Genomic DNA, 20,136 nt, shown 5'->3' on the forward strand with positions numbered 1-20,136 from the left:
TTGTTTGTATTTCTGTGGTTTTAATTGTGATCTCTCCCCTTTCATTCATGATTTTATTTATTTGGGTCCTTTCTTTTTTCTTCTTGATAAGTCTGGTTAGGGGGTTATCAATTTGTTAATTCTTTCAAAGAACCAAATCCTGGTTTTGTTGATCTGTTCTACTCTTGATACACACACACACACACACACACACACACATATATATATATATATATATACACACACACACACACACACACACACATATGTATATATAGATAGGCTATTGTTGAGATATATATATATATATATATATATATATATATATATATATATAGTTGATTTCTGCTGTAATCTTTATTATTGCCTTTCTGCTGTTTGGGGGCTTTATTTACTGTTCTTTTTCCAGTTCCTTTAGGTGTAAGGTTAGGTTGTGTATCTGAGATATTTTTTCCTTCTTTAGGAAGGCCTGGATTGCTATATACTTCCCTTTCATGATTGCCTTTGCTTCTCCCAGGGGTTTTGTTTTTATTTTCATTGGCTTCCATGTACTTTTGCATTTCCTTTTTAATTTCTTGGTTAGATTATTCTTTCTTTAGTAGGGTGTTCTTTAATTTCCACATATTCGTGGTCTTTCCAAATTTTTTCCTGTGGTTGATTTCAAGTTTCATAGCATTGTTGTCTGAAAATATGCATGGCGTGATATCTATCTTTTTGTACTTGTTCAGGGCTGATTTGTGACCCAGTATGTGATCTATTCTGGAAAATGTTCCATGTGGACTCAAGAAGGATGTGTATTATGCTGCTTTAGGATGAAATGTTCTGAATATATCTGTTAAGTCCATCCAGTCCAGTGTGTAATTGAGAGCCATTGTTTACTTTGTTGATTTTCTGCTTAGATGACCTATCCATTTATATAATGGGGTGTTGAAGTCCCCTACTATTATGGTATTATTATTTTTTTTTTTAATTTTTTTTTTTTTCAACGTTTATTTATTTTTGGGACAGAGAGAGACAGAGCATGAACGGGGGAGGGGCAGAGAGAGAGGGAGACACAGAATCGGAAACAGGCTCCAGGCTCTGAGCCATCAGCCCAGAGCCCGACGTGGGGCTCAAACTCACGGACCGCGAGATCGTGACCTGGCTGAAGTCGGACGCTTAACCGACTGCGCCACCCAGGCGCCCCTATGGTATTATTATCTATGTGTTTCTTTATGTTTGTGATTAATTGATATATTTATTTGGATGTTTCAATTTGGGGGCATAAATATTTATAACTGTTAGCTCTTCTTGGTGGACAGTCCCCCTAATTATGGATATAATGCCCTTCACCTTCATTTCTTGTTATAATCTTTGTTTTAAAATCTAGTTTGTCTGATATGGGGCACCTGGGTGGCTCAGTTGGTTGAGTGTCTGACTTTGGCTCAGGTCATGATGTCACAGCTCATGAGTTTGAGCCCTGAGTCAGGCTCTGTGCTGACAGCTCAGAGCCTGGAGCCTGCTTCAGATTCTGTGTCTCCCTCTCTCTCTACCCCTCCCCTGCTCACACTCTGTCTCTCTCTCAAAAATAAATAAACATTAAAAAAATTAAAAAAAAATCTAGTTTGTCTGTTATAAGTATGGGTATTCCAGCTTTCTTTTGATGTCCATTAGCATGACAGATGGCTTCCATCCTCTTACTCTCAATCTGCAGGTATCTTCAGTCTAAAATGAGTCTCTTGTAGGAAGCATATGGATGGGTTTTGTTTTCTTATCCATTTTGATATCCTATGTATTTTGATTGGAGCATGTAGTCCACTTACATTTAGTGTGATTATTGAAAGATATGAATTTAGTGTCATTGTGCTGCCTGTAGAGTTGGTGTTTCTGGGGACGTTCTTTGGTCCTTCCTAGTCTTTGTTGCTTTTGGTCTTTTTTTTTTTTCTTTGTTTTTCTCCACTCAAGGAGTCCCCCTTAAAGTTTCTTGCAGGGTTCATTTAGTGCTCATGAACTCCTTTAGTTTTTGTTTGTCTGGGAAACTCTTTATCTCCTCCTCTTTTGACTGACAGCCTTGCTGGATAAAGAATTTTTAGCTGCATATTTTTCTGATTATGCACATTGAATATATCCTGCCACTTCTTTCTGGTCTGCCAAGTTTCTGTGGACAGGTCTGCTGTGAACCTGATCTGTCTTCCCTAGTAGGTTAAGGGCTTTTTATTTTCACTTTCATAATTCTTTCCTTGTCTGTGTATTTTGTGAATTTGACTATGATATGCCTTGGTGGTGGTTAGTTTTTGTTGAATCTAATGGGAGTTCTCTGTGCTTCTTGGATTTTGATGTCTGTATGTTTCCCCAGATTAGGAAGGTTTTCAGCTATAATTTCCCCACATAAACCTTCTGCTCCTTTTTCTCTCTCTTCTTTTTCTGGGACTGCAATGATTTGAAAATTATTCCTCTTTAATAAGTCACTGAATTCTCCAAGTCTTGTATCATGACTTTTTGCCTTTGTTTCCCTCTTTTTTTCTGCTTCATTATTTTCAGTAATTTTATCTTCTATATCACTGATTTGCTGCTCTGCTTTGTCCATCCTTACATTATGGCATTAATTTGAGATTGTATTTTTAATTTTGGCCTGACTAGATTTTAGTTCTTTTGTCTCTGTAGAAAGGGATTCTCTGGTATCTTCTATCCTTTTCAACCCTAGGTAGCATTCTTATAATTGTGGTTTTAAATTCTAGTTCAGACATCTTAATTATATCTGTGTTGATCAAATCCCTGGCTGTCATTTCTTCCTGTTCTTTCTTTTGAGTTGAATTCCTCCATCTTGTCATTTTGGAGGAAGAAAAAGATTAATAAAATAAAAAATAAAAATTAAAAACAAAATAAAACAAAATCAAATAAAGGAAGCTAGATCTTAGGCATGTTTTGGTTTGCTTGTTGAGAGAAACTTGATAAAATAGAGAAAAAAGAGAAAGGAAAAAAGTTAAATTTTTAAAAAAAAAATTTTTTTTTAAGTTTATTTATTTTTGGGACAGAGAGAGACAGAGCATGAACGGGGGAGGGGCAGAGAGAGAGGGAGACACAGAATCGGAAACAGGCTCCAGGCTCTGAGCCATCAGCCCAGAGCCCGACGCGGGGCTCGAACTCCCAGACCGCGAGATCGTGACCTGGCTGAAGTCGGACGCTTAACTGACTGCGCCACCCAGGCGCCCCTAAAAAAATTTTTTAAATAATAAAATGGAATAAAATAAAATAAAGAAAATAAAATAGAATAAAAAAATAAAAAAATAAAAAAGAATTTGCTCTTTCTGTGTCTAGGAAACAAAAAGAAAGAAAAAAGAAAAGAACCTAAGCAAAAACAGTATAGAAAATGAGCAAATAAAAGAACCAGCAAACAGAATAAAACCTGAATGAAGTTACATCCAGTATCCCCTAGAACAGAATCTTTGCAGCATATTATAGTCGTAGACTAATAAGCAGGTTGAAGGGATTTGTGCTGGTCTTCTGGGGGATGTGCCTGGAGGGTTCAGTTGAGCAGGGCTTGGTGTAATGGCTCCGTTCTCCACCTGGTGGCACTGCTTAGCTTACTAGGGTCGATTTGTGTGTGTGCATGCACACACATGCACACATGTGCTTTAGAAGTGAAAATGACTTTACCCACCTTTGACACAGGAACCTGTAGCCTCATGACTTGCTATCAAGCACCCTCCTTTGTCATAGGCTTCCATCCACTCCCCACCTGTACCTTGTACCTGTCCAAGCTGTCCACTTGCCAGGTGGTACCTCCCTCCAGAGTTTTATCTCAGATAGGGCTGTGTTTCAAAACCCCACACTTCAGACACCCCTTTGACTTAGACCTGTGCCAACTCTCTGCAAGAAGGTCTCACCATACAATGGCCAGGAGCTGGCTTGCCCCAGAAAATGTTCCTGTGGTCACACAGTGGCAGAGGCCACTGTGGGCAAATCACATCACACAGCCTGCACTAGGTTTCCCTGCACTCTGGGGTCTTTGTTCTAATATCAATAAACGTGACCACTCTCCAAGGTCCACTGAGACTTTTGCCTGTGGGGAGCCCATATGGCCTCTACCAAATGCACTCCAATCTGGGGAACCACTTCTCCCTATGTGGTACAAGGATCCCTCAGACCACACTACTTCCTCTTGGAAAATTCTGGGGATTTTTCCCTACTTCCTCACCAGAACACTGAGCTCTGAAACTTCAGACTTTGGACTTCACTGTTTATAGAATCCTGGCAGTATTGAAACCCTCTCCTTTTCTCCCCATCAGAGAACAGGTGTTGATTGTTTTCAGTCCCTGCGGGTATTTTCACTCTTTCTCTCTTTCTCTCCAGCTACTTTTAGGGGGAGTGCTTTTCTTGTGTGATTTCAATGTGCTGCATTCTCCCCCTTTGTCTTTCTTTCCTCTCTTTGTGAAAACAGCTCCGTACCCTCTATGGCTCCGTGGCTTTTCTCTCCCCCAGTTCACCTCTCCACACCCCATACCTGCCAAGTTCTCTGTTTCCAATTATGCAGATTGTTGCATTAATCCTCAGATCAGTTTCCTAGGTGTTCAAAACGGTTTGATGCTGATCTAGCTGCATTTCAGGGATGAGACAAGCTCAGGCTCCCTATACTACTCTGCCATCTTAACTCCTCTGTACTTGATTTACAGAAGTTTTTGAAATAACTATAGATTTCTTTCTTATTTATTTATTTATTTACTTATTTATTTATATTTTACAGTCTTTATGTCACTTTTTTAAGTTTATTTATTTATTTTTGAGAGGAAGTGAGAGGGAAAGAGAGAGTACACACGTGCATGTTTGCCAGGGGCAAAGGGAGAGAGAATCCCAAGCGGGCTCTACGTTTTCAGTACAGAGCCCAACTTGGGGCTTGATCTCATGGTTCATGAGATCTCGACCTGAGCCAAATCAAGAGTCTGACACTTAACTAACTCAGACACCCAGGCACCCCCATTTATTTCTTTTTCTTACTTTACTGTACTGGATTTAACTTTCAGTACAATTTTTTTTATATCAAGTTTTAGTTTACATTCTAGTTACTTAACATATGGTTTAATATTAGTTTTAGGAGTAGAATCCAGTGATTCATCACTTACGTATAACACCCAGTGCTCATCACAAGTACCCTCCTTAATACCCATCACCAATTTAGACCATCCCTTCCCCCACTTTCCCTCCTTTAACTCTCAGTTTATTCACTATAGTTTAGAGTCTCTTATGGTTTTCCTCCCTCTCTTTTTTCCCCCTTCCCCTATGTTCATCTGTTTTGTTTCTTAAATTTCATATATGAATGAAATAATATGGTATTTGTCTTTCTCTGACTGACTTATTTTGCTTAGCATAATACACTCTAGCTCCATCCATGTCATTGTAAATGGTAAGATTTCATTCTTTTTGATGTCTGAGTAATATTCCATCGTGTGTATGTTTGACACACAGCACATCTTCTTCATATCACATCTTCTTTATCCATTCCTCAGTTGATGGACATTTGTGCTTTTTCCATAATTTGGCTATTGTGGATAATGCTGCTATAAACATTGGGGTTTATGTGCCCCTTCAAGTCAGCATTTTTGTATCGTTTGGGTAAATACCTAGTAGGTTAATTGCTGGGTCAAAGGGTAGTTCTATTTTTAACTTTTTGAAGACCTCTATACTGTTTTCCAGAATGGCTACACCAGTTTGCATTCTCACCAGCACTGTAAGAGGTTTCCCCTTTCTCCACATCCTCACAAACGTGTTATTTCCGGAGTTGTTAATTTTAGCCATTCTCACAGGTGTGAAATTATAGTTTTCTTATTTTAACTATCAAACCTTTATTATTTTAATTGACTTTGATTATTTTCTAACGTATTGCAGAGGGATCTGCTTTCTTAATTAGAAAATAGTAAAGATAAAAATTAACTTTTTTGATACCTTTAAGATCATTACTATCATTTGCTAGATGTGTAAAGCTTGGGTTGCTCTATATATTAAATGATATGTAATACATTGTCACAGTTATTTTTCTTCTTTTCTGAGTTTAGGCTTTCAGCTATTTCTTCTCACTAATGTCTGAATCTGCCTCAATGCCTACCACTCACATTTGTAATTAGTTTGGGTTGCCAAATTTTTTTAAAGTTTGATTAGAACTTTAAAATATCTAAATAAGTAAATAAAATATCTAAATAAAATAAATATGTATCTAAAATAGGAACAGATAGGCTCTAAGTGAATAGATGATTTCTAAGCTTGAAGGTTTATGTATATTCTATGATTCTTTGGTATCTAGTCAGTATACTGTACACAGGAAGTAACATGAAGTCTTTGTTTTATAATTTTTAAAAATGAAAATTATTTTATTTTTGTTTTCTTCCTATAAAGCAATACATATTTATTGCATAAGGTATGAAAGTTTATCTATTAAGCAGAAATATATTTATTCAAGAGACATGGGTAATATTTGTAAGTACATTAAAAAAGTAAGCTCTGGAGAAGAGGTATGATTTCAAGAGGAAGGGTGGTATGATGTGGGGTAGCCGGCAGTTAGGAGAAATCTGTATTTTTTAATGTTTCTACATTAATTTCATGTTATATAAATATTACTTTCTATTTTTTTAACTATTAAAATAAAGGCAGGCAAAAATATTATATATATCCTACCCACCCAGTGACCACCATTATTACCTCTCCGTAGAATATACTTATCTATGAATATGTATTAAAATACAGGGCTAGATATAGATATATCGGACAACAATAAGACTACCGTTTTAAAAAAAATTAGCAGGATCACATGATCATCTTTCCATGTCCAAAAAACATTTATGCAACTTTATTTTTAGTACATTAGCTCAGATATGCATATTTCCTCTTGGATGATAGTTACACACAAAAATAATGTGAGGGATAAGTTTTAGGTTTTAGACATTGAGGTAAAGTATATATGTTTTCTTTAACTGAATTGGTTAGATAACTGTTCTCAACACTCTAATTCATATAAACTGCTTAGAGAAAAGGGGTTAATTTATTTCTTTTTAAAATATATTAACAGTTTTATAAAAAGACATATCTGGCAACTATCTGGTTATTTTGACCAATGTAACTTTTTATGATGTTGACTTTCATAGACATTTCAGGAATGGTTAGTAAAAAATATGAGTCTTAACTTGTTTTTTAGAGTTTCGAAAAGAAATATAAATATCCTGCATCACTAGACATATTATCCAACGTTGGATGTGCGCTGTCCATTACTGGTCTGGCCCTTACAATTGTATTTCAGATTGTCACCAGGTAAGAAGTGAAACAGGCTCCTTTTATAAGAAAAATTGCTATCTTGATATTATTTCCTCTGCACATATTCTCATCATAATATGGTCTCGGAGATAAAAGGGAAATCAGAATTAGTTCAACAAGTTCATCTTACAGAAGAGCACACTCAGTTCTGAAGAGGCTAAGAAATACATACAAATAAATTTATAATTAAAACTGTGGTAAGTGCTTTGAAGAAAAATTACATACCATGTGATTATAAGTTTGTCATGTAAAAATAGTGTGGTCCCATAGCTCATTAATGCTATCTAGTTCCTTTGTGTTGAATAGAACCATACCTACCAATTTGCATTTATAAAAGAACAAAACATTGCTAAACAATATTTTTGAAAATTAAACTAATTTAAAATACATATTAAGTTTTCAAATGTCAAACTTTTAAAAAGTCTTTGAATTCCATAGTTCGAAAAAAATCTAACTTAAGGGGCACCTGGGTGGCTAAGTCAGTTAAGTGTCCGACTTTGGCTCCGGTCATGATCTCACAGATTTTGGGTTCATGCCCCACATGGAGCTCTCTACTGTTAGCATAACGCCCGCTTTGCCTCCTGTCTCCCTCTCTCTCTGTTACTCCCAGCTTGTGCTCTCTCTCTCTCAAAAATAAATAATTTTTAAGAAATCTAACTTTAAAAATTACCTATAAACACATATTTCTTTCCACCTTGACCTCCTCACTAAAGGTCCAATTTTATATAGCACTTGTTATTTTTTTCAAATGCTACATTTTTATCAATCTGTAAATATAAGTTTGTTATTTATTAGTTTACCTGGGTACTCTCTGTTTTCCCCATCAGCATGAAAATCAATGAGAACAGTGACTTTTTCTGATTTTGTTGTTTCTATTGTTGTTTGTTTTGTTTTGATTAGTGTATCCCCAAGACTGAGCACAGTACCTGGCCCTTAGTAGAGGAATATCTGTAGAATAAGTGGGACTATTGAGTATTCCTACGTGGTCCTCCTCACAAACTCAAGATATCCCAAGATGAATTCATCTTTCTTTCAGAATTATTTCTCCCTACTAAATTCTCTCATAAGTGTTTTCTCAGATGTGTAGGCTCAGAACCTTTTATTTTGAAAGCATTGCTGTTTAAAATATTTCCTGAAATTTTATTTAAAAAGTTGAAAACCTGTAGAAAAGTTGCTAAATTTTCAAGCATTTCCTAAGAACACAGGTATTCTCTTCTACAGTATAATACCATTATTCTCACTCAGGAAATTCAACTCAAGCAATTTACCATTGATATAATGTTACTGTGTTAATATACAATCCATATTCAAATTTCTGCAGTTGTTCCATTAACATCCAGTATAGCTGAGTGGTCCCCCCCCCAATTCATTTAGTTGCTATGTTTCTTTTCTTAAAATTTTTTTAATGTTTATTTATTTTTGAGAAAGAGACAGAGCACGAGTTGGGGAGGGGTAGAGAGAGAGGGAGACACAGAATCTGAAGCAGGCTCCAGGCTCTGAGCTGTCAGCATAGAACCTGATGTGGTGCTTGAACTCACAAACTGTGAGATCATGACCTGAGCCGAAGTTGGACACTTAACCAACTGAGCCACCCAGGAACCCCAGTTGTCATGGTTCTTAGTCTCATTTAGCGTAAAATAATTCCTCTGCTTTTTTGTTTGTTTTGGCATTTGGGGACATTAAATCTTTTGAAATGTTCATGTCAGTTATATTGTAGAAAGTAGAATATTCAACAGTTTAGGATTTGTCTGAAATGTTCCTCATGATTAGATAGGGGTTAAACATTTTTGATGAGAATACTACATCATTAAGTCTTTTTCAGTGTGGCATAGCAAGAAGCATGTGATGTCAGTCTGTCCCATTCTTGGTTATATTAAGTTGGATTCCTTGTTTACAGTGGTGTCTACTGGAATTCTACACCCTAAAGGTTAATATTTTCCCCTTTGTAAGCAACAAGTAATCTGTGGGATGATACTTTAAAATTGTGTGACTATTCTGTCCCCCAACTTTTACTCAATGGTTCTTATTGGAATATGTTATTACCTTGATGGTTGAAAATGATTCTTTCTCTTTATTTACTCTATTCCTTTGTAAAGAAGTGTACTCTTGAATGTAACCAGAGGGAGTCTCTTCATGTTGTTTTGGCATGTCCCTAGCAGTCTTTAAGCACTTTTTAATTTCAGGTACAGCAAGATGACCCAGGCACATTTTTCACTTTCTCTGCTCATAGTTAGAAAAAGCCATTTGTTCAAAGAGCCAGAACTCCTTTTGATTCCTCTTCTTTATCTATCACACTTAATGAATCTCTTGCCATTCACTCAAAGTTTTTATAATGAGTGCTAATTATGGGCCAAGCACCACATACAAACTGAATACCAAACTATGAACAGCAAGTAAGCTCTCATTTCTCATATTTATATTCTTTGGCAAAGACAGATGTTATACAGATATATACAGAATTAAATATACGATTACAAATAGTGGTAAGCGCCTTGAACGAACATTGCATGCCATGTAGTTACAGGTCTGTTATGTAAAATGAAATTGCTCTTATATTTGTCCTTTTATTTGTATTTCTTTTTTTAAAGTGTCTATCTTTGAGAGAGAGCAAGCGGGGGAGGGGCAGAGAGAGGGGGACAGAGGAACTGAAATGGGCTCTATGCTAACACAGAGAGCATAATGAGGGGCCCGAACTCAAGAACTGTAAATTGCAAGATCATGACCTAAGCTGAAGTTGGACGCATAACCACCTGAGCTACCAGGGCCCCCTTTTATTTGTCTTTCTATCGTAATCATACTTGAACAGTTTTTGAACCCATTTGAATAAGTTGTGGTAGGTACATAACTAGTGTCTTTGCCTAAAATTTCAGTACTTCTAGGGGTTTTCAGATTTTTTTTTTCATTCTCTATTGACATGTTTCTTAGCACAGTTATGCTGCCATGTATGTCACTAAAAATTCATCAGGAAACAAAAACAAAAATTAAAAAATGGTATTGACTTCTAAACGTGAATCAAATAGTTTTCTTTGTTCATGGACAGGGTCCCCCATAATTATATATAAATTACATATAATATGTATAATTTATAGTAAATTATAAATAATTTAGATACATAAGATATATAAGCTACATAATATATGTTATAATACATTATATAATTATATATATTATATAGAAAAATAACATAATATTAATGTACAGAATATAGAAATGTACAGAAGAGCCAGGCTATTTGAAAATAGCCTGTTCTTCCTGTGGATTACAATTTCTGTTAGAAACTGGAAAAAAAATTAGAAGCTAACTTTGCTTTTACATAAAAGGAATCTTTTGAGTACTTTTTGCAGTTCTGGTCATTAAAACTTTCAAAAGACTGAATTAAATTTTGAATTATTCAGAAAATCTCAACTAAAACATCAAGAGGACGAGCAGAGTTCTGTTTAAATATACACTTTTTATGCATTGTAGAAATCCAAAGACTGAGAAGGTTCATGATGGAATGTTATAAAATCATAAAGGATATGTAATTAGTAAGCAGACTTATTCATCAGATTCTGAGATATCAAAAATGGGCACTTGGAGATGTTAGAACTTTAAGCACAGTAATAAACTTAGGGAAATAGTTATTTGAAGAGGCCTTGTATTCTGAAAAACCCAGAAAGGCTTAGATGGTAGTGAATGGAAATTCTGTAACTTTCATTAATATAAGACTGCATACCATAGTACACAGAGAACTATAATATGTCATTAAAGGGGCCTTATGGATATATCTGCCTTTAACCATTAAGGCAAACAATACATGCACAGTAAAGACAATATGAAACCTCACATTTGAGATCAACCCTTATTTAGGGAAACCTTGAATTCTCTGCCAATCTGAAAATACACAGGTAGGCCACCACAGAACACACATGTGAGCATAAGCACACACACCCATTCTCATTTTCTCTCTCTCTCCCTCCCACTGCCTTTTAAAGACTCCTGGTAAACAATGCCAGCTTGCAGACAAAATGAGAAAAGGCTCTTCTTTTCTAGCAAAGATCTTAGGTAAAGGTGAGAAGGTAACAAACCCAAAAGTTTTAAAGAATCCTTGGTTCTACCCCCCAGAAATTATGTCTTCAAACAAAGGAACAGTCTTCAAGCATGGTTTGTATTATAAGGATCATCCAGAGCATCTTGGCCATTTGACTGTCAGCAAGTATTTCCTAAAATATGTTTCTTGGACACAGGTGAAATTTTGTTGAGTATAAGCCTTTCAGAGGGATAGTAATCATCAGTCTACTCAAATTATGAAGAATGTCATTAGCAATAGACCATGAAACACATTTTAAATATTTTTACTTAACTTAAAATGTTTATGAAAACCTTACTCTTTAAATGTAATATAAGCTAAACTTATACCATTTTGTTTTAAACTTATAAAAGTAGTTCAAAATTATATTTGGCCTTATTTTTTTTAATACAAAATTTATCGTCAAATTGGTTTCCATATAACACCCAGTGCTCATCCCAACGGGTGCCCACTCTTATGTAGATCTTGAGAAACTTAACAGAAGACCATGTGGGAGGTGAAGGAGGGAAAAAAAAGTTAGAGAGGGAGGGAGGCAAACTATAAGAGACTCTTAAAAACTGGCCTTCTTTTAAAATCCATACTTGATTTTTTTTTTATATAAAAGACTTTATTTATTTATTTATTTATTTATTAAATGTTTATTTGTTTTGAGAGAGAGAATGTGTGTGTGTATGCCAGGGTGGGGGAGGGACAGAGAGACTAGGAGAGAGGGAGAATCTCAAGCAGGCTCCTGCTCTGAGCATAGAGCCCCACATGGGGCTCGAACCCACAAACCATGAGATCATGACCTGAGCCAAAATCAAGAGTCAGATACTTAACTGACTGAGTCACCCAGGCGCCCTTATATAAAATACTTTTTAAAGTACAAGAGACTTTTTCTCCACATTTGAACATATGTTTACTTACTAATGTGGAATTTTTTCCTATTTTGAAATTTAAAAAAAAAATCCATTTGGAGTCTTTCTATAGCTGGCCTTTGTATATGTTTGCAAATCTGGAGTGGAACCTATTGTCTATTATAGTAGAAGAAACTGCCCTAAAAGTTAGTGGCTTAAAACATTAATTTGTTATGTCTAAGGACTTAATTTGAGCTCGAGTGGCTTGATGGGGCTCAGCTGTGATTCTTCCATTGGTCTCCCTTTGGTCTCCTGTGAGGAGTCAGATGGTGGGTGGAGTTGGGCTAATCTGGGGCTCATCTGGTATGCTGGGAGAGATGGGTCTTTCTCCCTCTCCACATAGTCCCAGAGCATTCCTATGCAGTTTCTTCAATAGGTTAGCTAGACTTTTTACCTGGTGGCTCAAAACTTCCAGAAGCATGAAGGGGAAAGAAAGCTTGTTTTGAGTTTCATGGGCAGAGTGCCTTTATGGAGTCTTTCCTCCATTAAAAAAAAAAATCAGAAAATGTTTCACCACTGTATAGGTATAAAGGTGAATATATTAATATTATATGTTCATATTTATTCTTTGACATATAATAGTTAATTATTTTCCCTTTTGGTTTTAAAAGGAGTTAAAACTTTGCTGTGGGCCATAAAACTATCATTGGTCCTAAGCACTAGTTTGGTGAATAAGTTGGCCCTGGCTTCCAGGCCTTCTGGCGTATTTCATTAGGGAGATCAAGTCACAGGTTGGCCCTGGGAGAGGATTACACAGCATATAGATACCAGAAAGTGGAATCCAGTGGGAGTCCTCTCTGCTGAATAGCAGTTACCTTTTATTATAACAGTTTCAAGAAAGGATGTATCGGGGGCACCTGTGTGGCTTAGTCAGTTAAGCATCCGACTCTTGGTTTTGGCTCAGGTCATGATCTCATGGTTTGAGCCCCACATTGGGCTCCAAGCTGACAGCATGGAGCCTGCTTGGGATTCTCTCTCCCTCTCTCTCTCTCTCTCTCTCTCTCTCCCTCTCTCCTCCTTCCCCTGCTCTCTTTTTCTCTCTCAATAAATAAATAAACTTAAAAAAAAAAAAGAAAAGATGTATTGACCTATTTTCTCTAACTCACTTCTCTGTGGAAATGAGAGGACAGTGAGCTCTTCTGGTGCAGTTGGAAAGGTAGGTTTACCAGCTGGCCCATGGGCTATGAGCTGGATTTACATCGAGTAATAATATTTCTTTTTCACTCACAATTTCACTAGAGTTTATTTTTTGCAGATGTTCTATTTGTTCAATTATATTTACTTGTTTTTAGGAACGTCAGAAAAACCTCAGTAACCTGGGTGTTCGTCAGCCTGTGCACGTCAATGTTGATTTTTAACCTCCTCTTTGTGTTTGGAATCGAAAACTCCAATAAAAACTTAGTGAAACGTGATAATGACACCAATAAGATGGATTCTGATAAAAATGAAATACCCACGCAAGATACTGTTGTCATCTCGAATCCCACCTGCACTGTGATGGCTGTCTTGCTCCACTATTTCCTGTTAGTGACATTTACCTGGACTGGAATCAGTGCTGCCCAACTCTATTTCCTGCTAATTAGGACCATGAAGCCTCTTCCTCAACATTTCATTGTGTTCATCTCTTTAATAGGATGGGGCAAGTGTTTGCTTTTCCACTTAGTCATACATTAATTTTCTTGAAATAACTTAAACAAATACCTACTTAAGGCCTAACAGCCCAAGTCCTTTAGGTAGGGGTGATGGAAAGCCAGCACCACCAGGAGTGCCTTCTGCCTGGTTGTTCACACTCCTGGGAAGGAGACACGTGTGATCAGGCAGCTGTACTAGTCACATCATAAGCTAAACTCAAATGTTAATTTCCTTTAACATCTCTAGTAGTTTGATTTGAAATTTAGACCACATATAATGTGTTTCCTAGCTACTTTAAAAGAAATATTTCAAGAAAACCAGAGTGGCTCTAAGAAAAATAATTTCAAAAATTTTCAAGTTCCAGAAAAGAATTGTGTTCGTGGTATCTAAATTTAAATTTCTTCAAGTGAAAGAGGAATTAGGCCATTTAAGAATGGAAATTGTGGTAAGTGTTACAAAGGAATCAGAAATAGTATCAGGTTATTATGTACAGCCAACAATAAAAGACAGAGGCAAAGAGTTACAGAAAAATTATGTCCACCATTGACCTACATCTGTAGGTCATTTAGTACATTGTCTAGAGTAGAAAGAATAACATAGTCTTGAAAAGGGTCAGACGTATAATTCATTTGTGTTCTTTTATAATTAATTTCAGTTTGGGGTAAATTATTAATTTGGTGCCTCTCTTTTGCCACATAGGAGTCCCAGCTATCGTGGTGGCTCTGACAGTGGGAATTATTTTTTCTCAGAATGGAAATGATCCACAATGGGAGTTAGAGTACCGGCAAGAGGAAATGTGAGTTTATATTTTTAAGAAATGTTCATTTATTTGATATAAGAGTGTAACTGTTCAGTGATATTGAATGTAAGTATCAATGTACATATGAATCTCACTTTATAACTGTCATGTTATAAGTGGGTATTTCAAATTCTCAAAGAACACATTATATTTTAAATTTAGTGACATGAAAGTTTCCTATGATAAATCCTTTTGTAAAACAAGTAATTACCTTCTAAATTTATAATCTGAACTTCTTATATTAGATTTGTCTTCTTTAATTAAGCCTGAAAATCATAGGACACAATATGTGTGATCCTTAGTAACCCTTTATCTTAGTTTTTTTAATCTAGAAAATGGGAATTACAATGATAGTAATACCCACTCTGAGGTCATGGTGAGGGGTCAAGCGAGTGTGAAAATACTTCATAACTTGAAAAGCACTATCCATGCTTTTTACCAGTTCTATATTGATAAGATTATAATGAATACTTGATGATGATTTATCACATATTACAAATTCTTTCTGTGATTATAGTGTGAATAATTAACTCTTACTAATGGAAATACCTGACTGTATGGTGTTTGCTTTTTATGTGAGGTGGGAGAGAAGAAAACTGAGCTGAACTCTTTACATGTGTGTCTGCTGCCAAACAACAACTGCTCTTTAATTTATCCTCCCTTCTCCTTTTATAATCCAGCCATTCTCATCCCCAGATCCACCTTAGGTCCCAAAGCAACTTAAAAAAACAACAACAGAATTCTAGGAAATGTGCCAGTACACCCAAGGAAAGTCTGTGTAGTCAGGGTGCATATCTAGTTCCAGGGCTGACCATGCCCAACGGTAGACTAGGACGCTATCTTCCTGGCTTGATTTTAGGGGCCAAATACTCCAGGTACTATTTGCTCTGTTTAATTAGGGTTAAATATCTTTTAATTAGTTAAAAAATGTTTTAATTCCACAATTACAGAACAGGGGTAAGATGCAAATATCTCACGGGACAGGTAATTCACTTCATATAGCATCACTGATTTCCTTCCCTAACCCTGGGACAGGGCTAGACATACTACTGTCAAGGCCTTCAGGAGAAAGAAGCCTACCATCTTAGATATATTCACATTGAGCTATAAATAATTAAGAGCAGATTCTTTCCTGAGCACACTGTAGGTGTTAAGGAAGACACTAAGCAACTGATAATAGAAGTTGGGAAGAGAGGAAGGATGCTTAACATGAATATCTGCCTCATTTTGGACTCATCCCCCACCTTTCACCCTATACACATGCATCAATGGTCACATTTTTTCAGGATGTATGTGGAAAGAGAAGGGAGTATTTTTTGGTTTCTTGAGTTACCCTCCCAGCAATCATACCACCATATCCCACACTCTCCCCCACTGCTCCCAGCTCTGCCAGTCACACGTGAAACCCCTAACCCAGTTCCCCTCATGTACGGCTATCCCTGCAAGGACCCAATTAAGGGGTGACTGCAGGGCAGGACACACTCCTCTTTAATGCTCCATCCCCTGATTGTCGGTGCTGCCATCATATAGGCTGTTTCATACTTTCCTGAAGGATTGAGGTAACATGGAAAATTATAATGCCCGAGAGGGAAATTCTTTTCAGGTGAATGCTGCGTATGATAGAGCTGTCTTCATGGTATGTTTCCTGGCAAAATCACCATGGAATTAAACAGTTCATCTGAGGTCCACTTGTGATGCTCTCCAGACCTCAGGTCCATAGCTATTTGTCAGATCAGCCTCCATTGTGTGCTGTCCAATCTTAATTCTAGAAATTCCACTCCATACCTAAAAGGGTTAGTCTGACTGTAGGAACCATCCTCTCTTAGCCTATTTCTCAAATCTGAGTTATTAAACCCAGAATAACAATAGGAAAGGCTATTATGAGAAGAGATTAAGCACGACTCTCTCTCCAGGAAGGACAAAGGAAAGAGGGGGTGAGGAGTCCTGTCTTAGTGCACACTTCCTGACGACCATGGGTATCTAAGCCTATTTCCCTTCCAGGTCTCCCCAGTGGTATGAGGTGGCTGAGAAGTCCTGCGTACATTTATAGGCACACACGCACACACACACATTCACACACACACACACACACACACACACACAGATCTATAGTACAAATAGTAATCCTCAGAAATTGTATTGTCAAAAGTAGAAACAACTCAAGACTCACTCAGGTAAGGAAAAATATATATATGTATATATATTTGTATATGTATATATATTTGTCAAATTGTTTCATAATTAACAAGTCTGCCTTTATCCAATAGATGTGTATTGTTCATTTTCTTTCTCTATCCTTTCTTCCCCTCTTAAACCGTGTTTCTCTAGACTGCCTAGATAAGAAGTGTGTTCATCTTTTTCACTTAAAACTTTTGATAGCCACTTGCAGTGTGCCTGGGTGGCTCAGCCAGTTAAGTGCCCAACTTTGGCTCAGGTCATGATCTCACAGCTCGTGAGTTTGAGCCCTGCATTGGGCTCTGTGCTGACAGCTCTCTCTCTCTCTCTCTCTCTCTCTCAAAAATAAATAAATGCTAAAAAATATTTTAAAAAAATAAAACTTTTGATAGCTGCTTGCTTTGTCACCAAGTTGCTTCTAGAGATTTGAAATCCTTCCTCTCAGAAGGATTTCATTAAATTCTCAGCCAAGTGCTCTCCTGTTTCTTCTGTGAATGGCAGGAGGGTTGGCCTCCAGTTACACATGAAAGGAAAGCCTAAAATCCTGAAGATAAACTTGGTCACTCTCACCATTTTATTTAAGGATAGACCTATTCTATCTGTTAATGGATGAAGGCACTCCTTTTTATTTTTTAATTCATTACAGAGATTTGAACATCTTCCCAGTTTCCTTCTAGGTCATTTGGATTAGAAATAAGTTTTTAATAATTTAAAATATAACAAATTACAATGCAAAACAGTTTAGAAATCCTCTGACATGTATAATAATGGTGTTTTGCCCGCAGGGGAAAGAAAACATACATTAACTAAATGCCAGGGAGTCTTAAATTATTTTGTTAATAGTAATGCCCACCTGGGGCGCCTGGGTGGCTCAGTCGGTTAAACATCTGACTTTGGCTCAGGTCATGATCTCACGGTTTGTGAGTTGAAGCCCCGCATCAGGCTCTGTGCTGACAACTCAGAGCCTGGAGCCTGCTTCAGATTCTGTCTCCCCTCTCTCTGCCCCTCCCCCACTTGCACTCTGTCTTTTCTCTCTCTCTCTCTCTCTCTCAAAAATAAACATTAAAAAAATAATAGCGCCCACCTGACACCTCCACTTGGGTGTCTAATGGGATGTCTTCTGGTCTTCACTCCCCAACCTGCTCTTCTTATCATTTTCCCCATCTCACTAATGGTAAACTCCATCCTTCTAGGTACTCAGGCCAAAGAACTTGGAATCACTCTTAATTCTCCTACATCTCACATCCAACCTGTAAATAAATCCTTTGCTTTACTTTAAATATATTGGGAATCAGACTCTTTCCCAACATCTCCTCTCCTGGTCCAAGTCACCAGATTATTGTAATAGACTCCTAGGTGATTTCCTACTCTTGTGTATCCTCTTCTATTATCCCTGCATCTAGCCAGAGTAATACTTCCAGATCTCAAGACAGATCATGTCAGGTTTCTCCTTCTCATCAAGAGTACATGCAACAACTGATAAAGCCATAACATAATTTGCATCTTTTCACTAATGCCATCTACATACTAGCTGCACTAGATTCTTTGCTATTCCTTCAGTTCTCAAATCAGGGCCTTTGCACTTGCTGTTCCCTCTGCCTAGAACACCCTCCCCCTTATCTACTTCAGATTTGCTGAAAGAAATATCACTTGTTTCCATAATGCTTTTTCTGACAACTCTATTTAAATTGAAACCCTCCCCCCCAACACATATACATACACATACACATACACATAGTAATACCTACTCTCAATACCTGCTTTTTTTTTCTCCATAGCACTGGTAACCATCTGACACAGTATATATTTTATTTGTTAGTTTTATGTATTCCTCTCCTTCAAAATCACTAAAAAAAGGAATTTTTATTTTTTAATTTTTTTCATCATGGTAAGTGTGCTCTTTAATCCCCATCACCTATTTCACCCATCCCCCCCGCCCACCTCCACTCTTGTAATCATCAGTTTGTTCTTTGTAGTTAAGAGTCTGTTTCTTGGTTTGTCTCTCTCTCTCTTTTTCCTTTGCTCATTTGTTTCATTTCTTAAATTCCACATATGCGTGAGATCATATGGTATTTGTTTTTCTCTGACTTATTTTCCTTAGCATTATACTCTCTATCTCCATCCATTGTTGCAAATGGCAAGATTTCATTCTTTTTTATGGCTGAATAATATTCCATTGTGTGTGTGTGTGTGTGTGTGTGTGTGTGTGTGTGCGTGTGTGTGTGTGTGTGTGTGTGTGTGTGTGACATCTTTATCCATTCATCTGTCGATGGACCCTTGGGCTGCTTCCATAGTTTGCTATTGTAAATAATGCTTCAATAGACATGGATATACATGTATCTTTTTGAATTAGTCATTTTGTATTTTTTGGGTAAATACCCAGTGGTGCAATTGCTGGGATTGTAGGGAAGTTCTATTTTTATTTTTTTGAGGAACCCCCGTATTGTTTTCCATAGTGGCTGTTCCAGCTTGCATTCCTGGTTCTTTAAATTTAACGAAGAGGGTTCCTTTTTCTCTGTACCCTTGCCTGTACACTTGCCAACACTTGCTGTTTCTTGTGTTTTGTTTTTAGCCATTCTGACAGGCATGAGGTGGTATCTCATTGTAGTTTTGATTTGCAATTCCCTCATGATGAGAGATATTGAACATCTTTCATGTGTCTGTTGGCCATCTGGATGTCTTCTTTGGAGAAATGTCTTTTCATGTCTTCTGACCATTTTTAATTGGATTATTTGTTTTACAGATATTGAGTTGTATCAGTTCTTTACATATTTTGGATAGTAACCCTTTATCGGATATGTCATTTGCAAATATCTTCTCCCATTCAGTAGGTTGCCTTATAGTTGTGTTGATTGTTTCCATTACTGTGCAGAAACTTTTTGCTTTGGTATAGTCCCAACAGTTTATTTTTGCTTTTATTTTCATAGCCTAAGGAGATATATGTAGGGAAATGTGTCTGTCGCCAATGTTAGAGACATTACTGCCTGTGCTCTCTTCAAGGGTTGTTATATTTTAGGCGTCACACATAGGTCTTTCATCCATTTTGAGTTTGTTTTTGTGCATGGTAAGATACAATGGTCCAGTTTCATTCTTTTGCATGTAACTGTCCAGTTTTCCTAACATCATTTATTAAAGATACTGTCTTTCTCTCATTGTATATTCATTCCTTCTTTGTTGAAGATTAATTTATCATATAATTGTGGGTTTATTTCTGGGCTTTCTAGTCTATTTAATTGATCTGTGTGTCTGTTTTTATGCCAGTACTATACTGTTTTAAAGTACCACTTTATAATATAACTTGATGTCTG

General features: G+C 36.8%; 1 protein-coding gene across 3 annotated transcripts in view; it reads left to right on the forward strand.

Annotated features, from left to right (window-relative positions):
• The window catches only part of ADGRG7 (adhesion G protein-coupled receptor G7), a 97,691-nt gene that overhangs the window by 55,530 nt on the left and 22,025 nt on the right, over positions 1-20,136 (forward strand). For all 3 annotated transcript variants that reach the window (XM_045501796.1, XM_045501795.1, XM_045501797.1), the window contains 3 exons: positions 7,142-7,254; positions 13,515-13,861; positions 14,554-14,650. In XM_045501796.1, the coding sequence (XP_045357752.1) occupies positions 7,142-7,254; positions 13,515-13,861; positions 14,554-14,650 (557 nt within the window). The remainder of the gene's footprint in view (positions 1-7,141; positions 7,255-13,514; positions 13,862-14,553; positions 14,651-20,136) is intronic.

The sequence above is a fragment of the Leopardus geoffroyi genome, chromosome C2 (assembly GCF_018350155.1).
Source record: "Leopardus geoffroyi isolate Oge1 chromosome C2, O.geoffroyi_Oge1_pat1.0, whole genome shotgun sequence".
Classification (NCBI taxonomy): Eukaryota; Metazoa; Chordata; class Mammalia; order Carnivora; family Felidae; genus Leopardus; species Leopardus geoffroyi.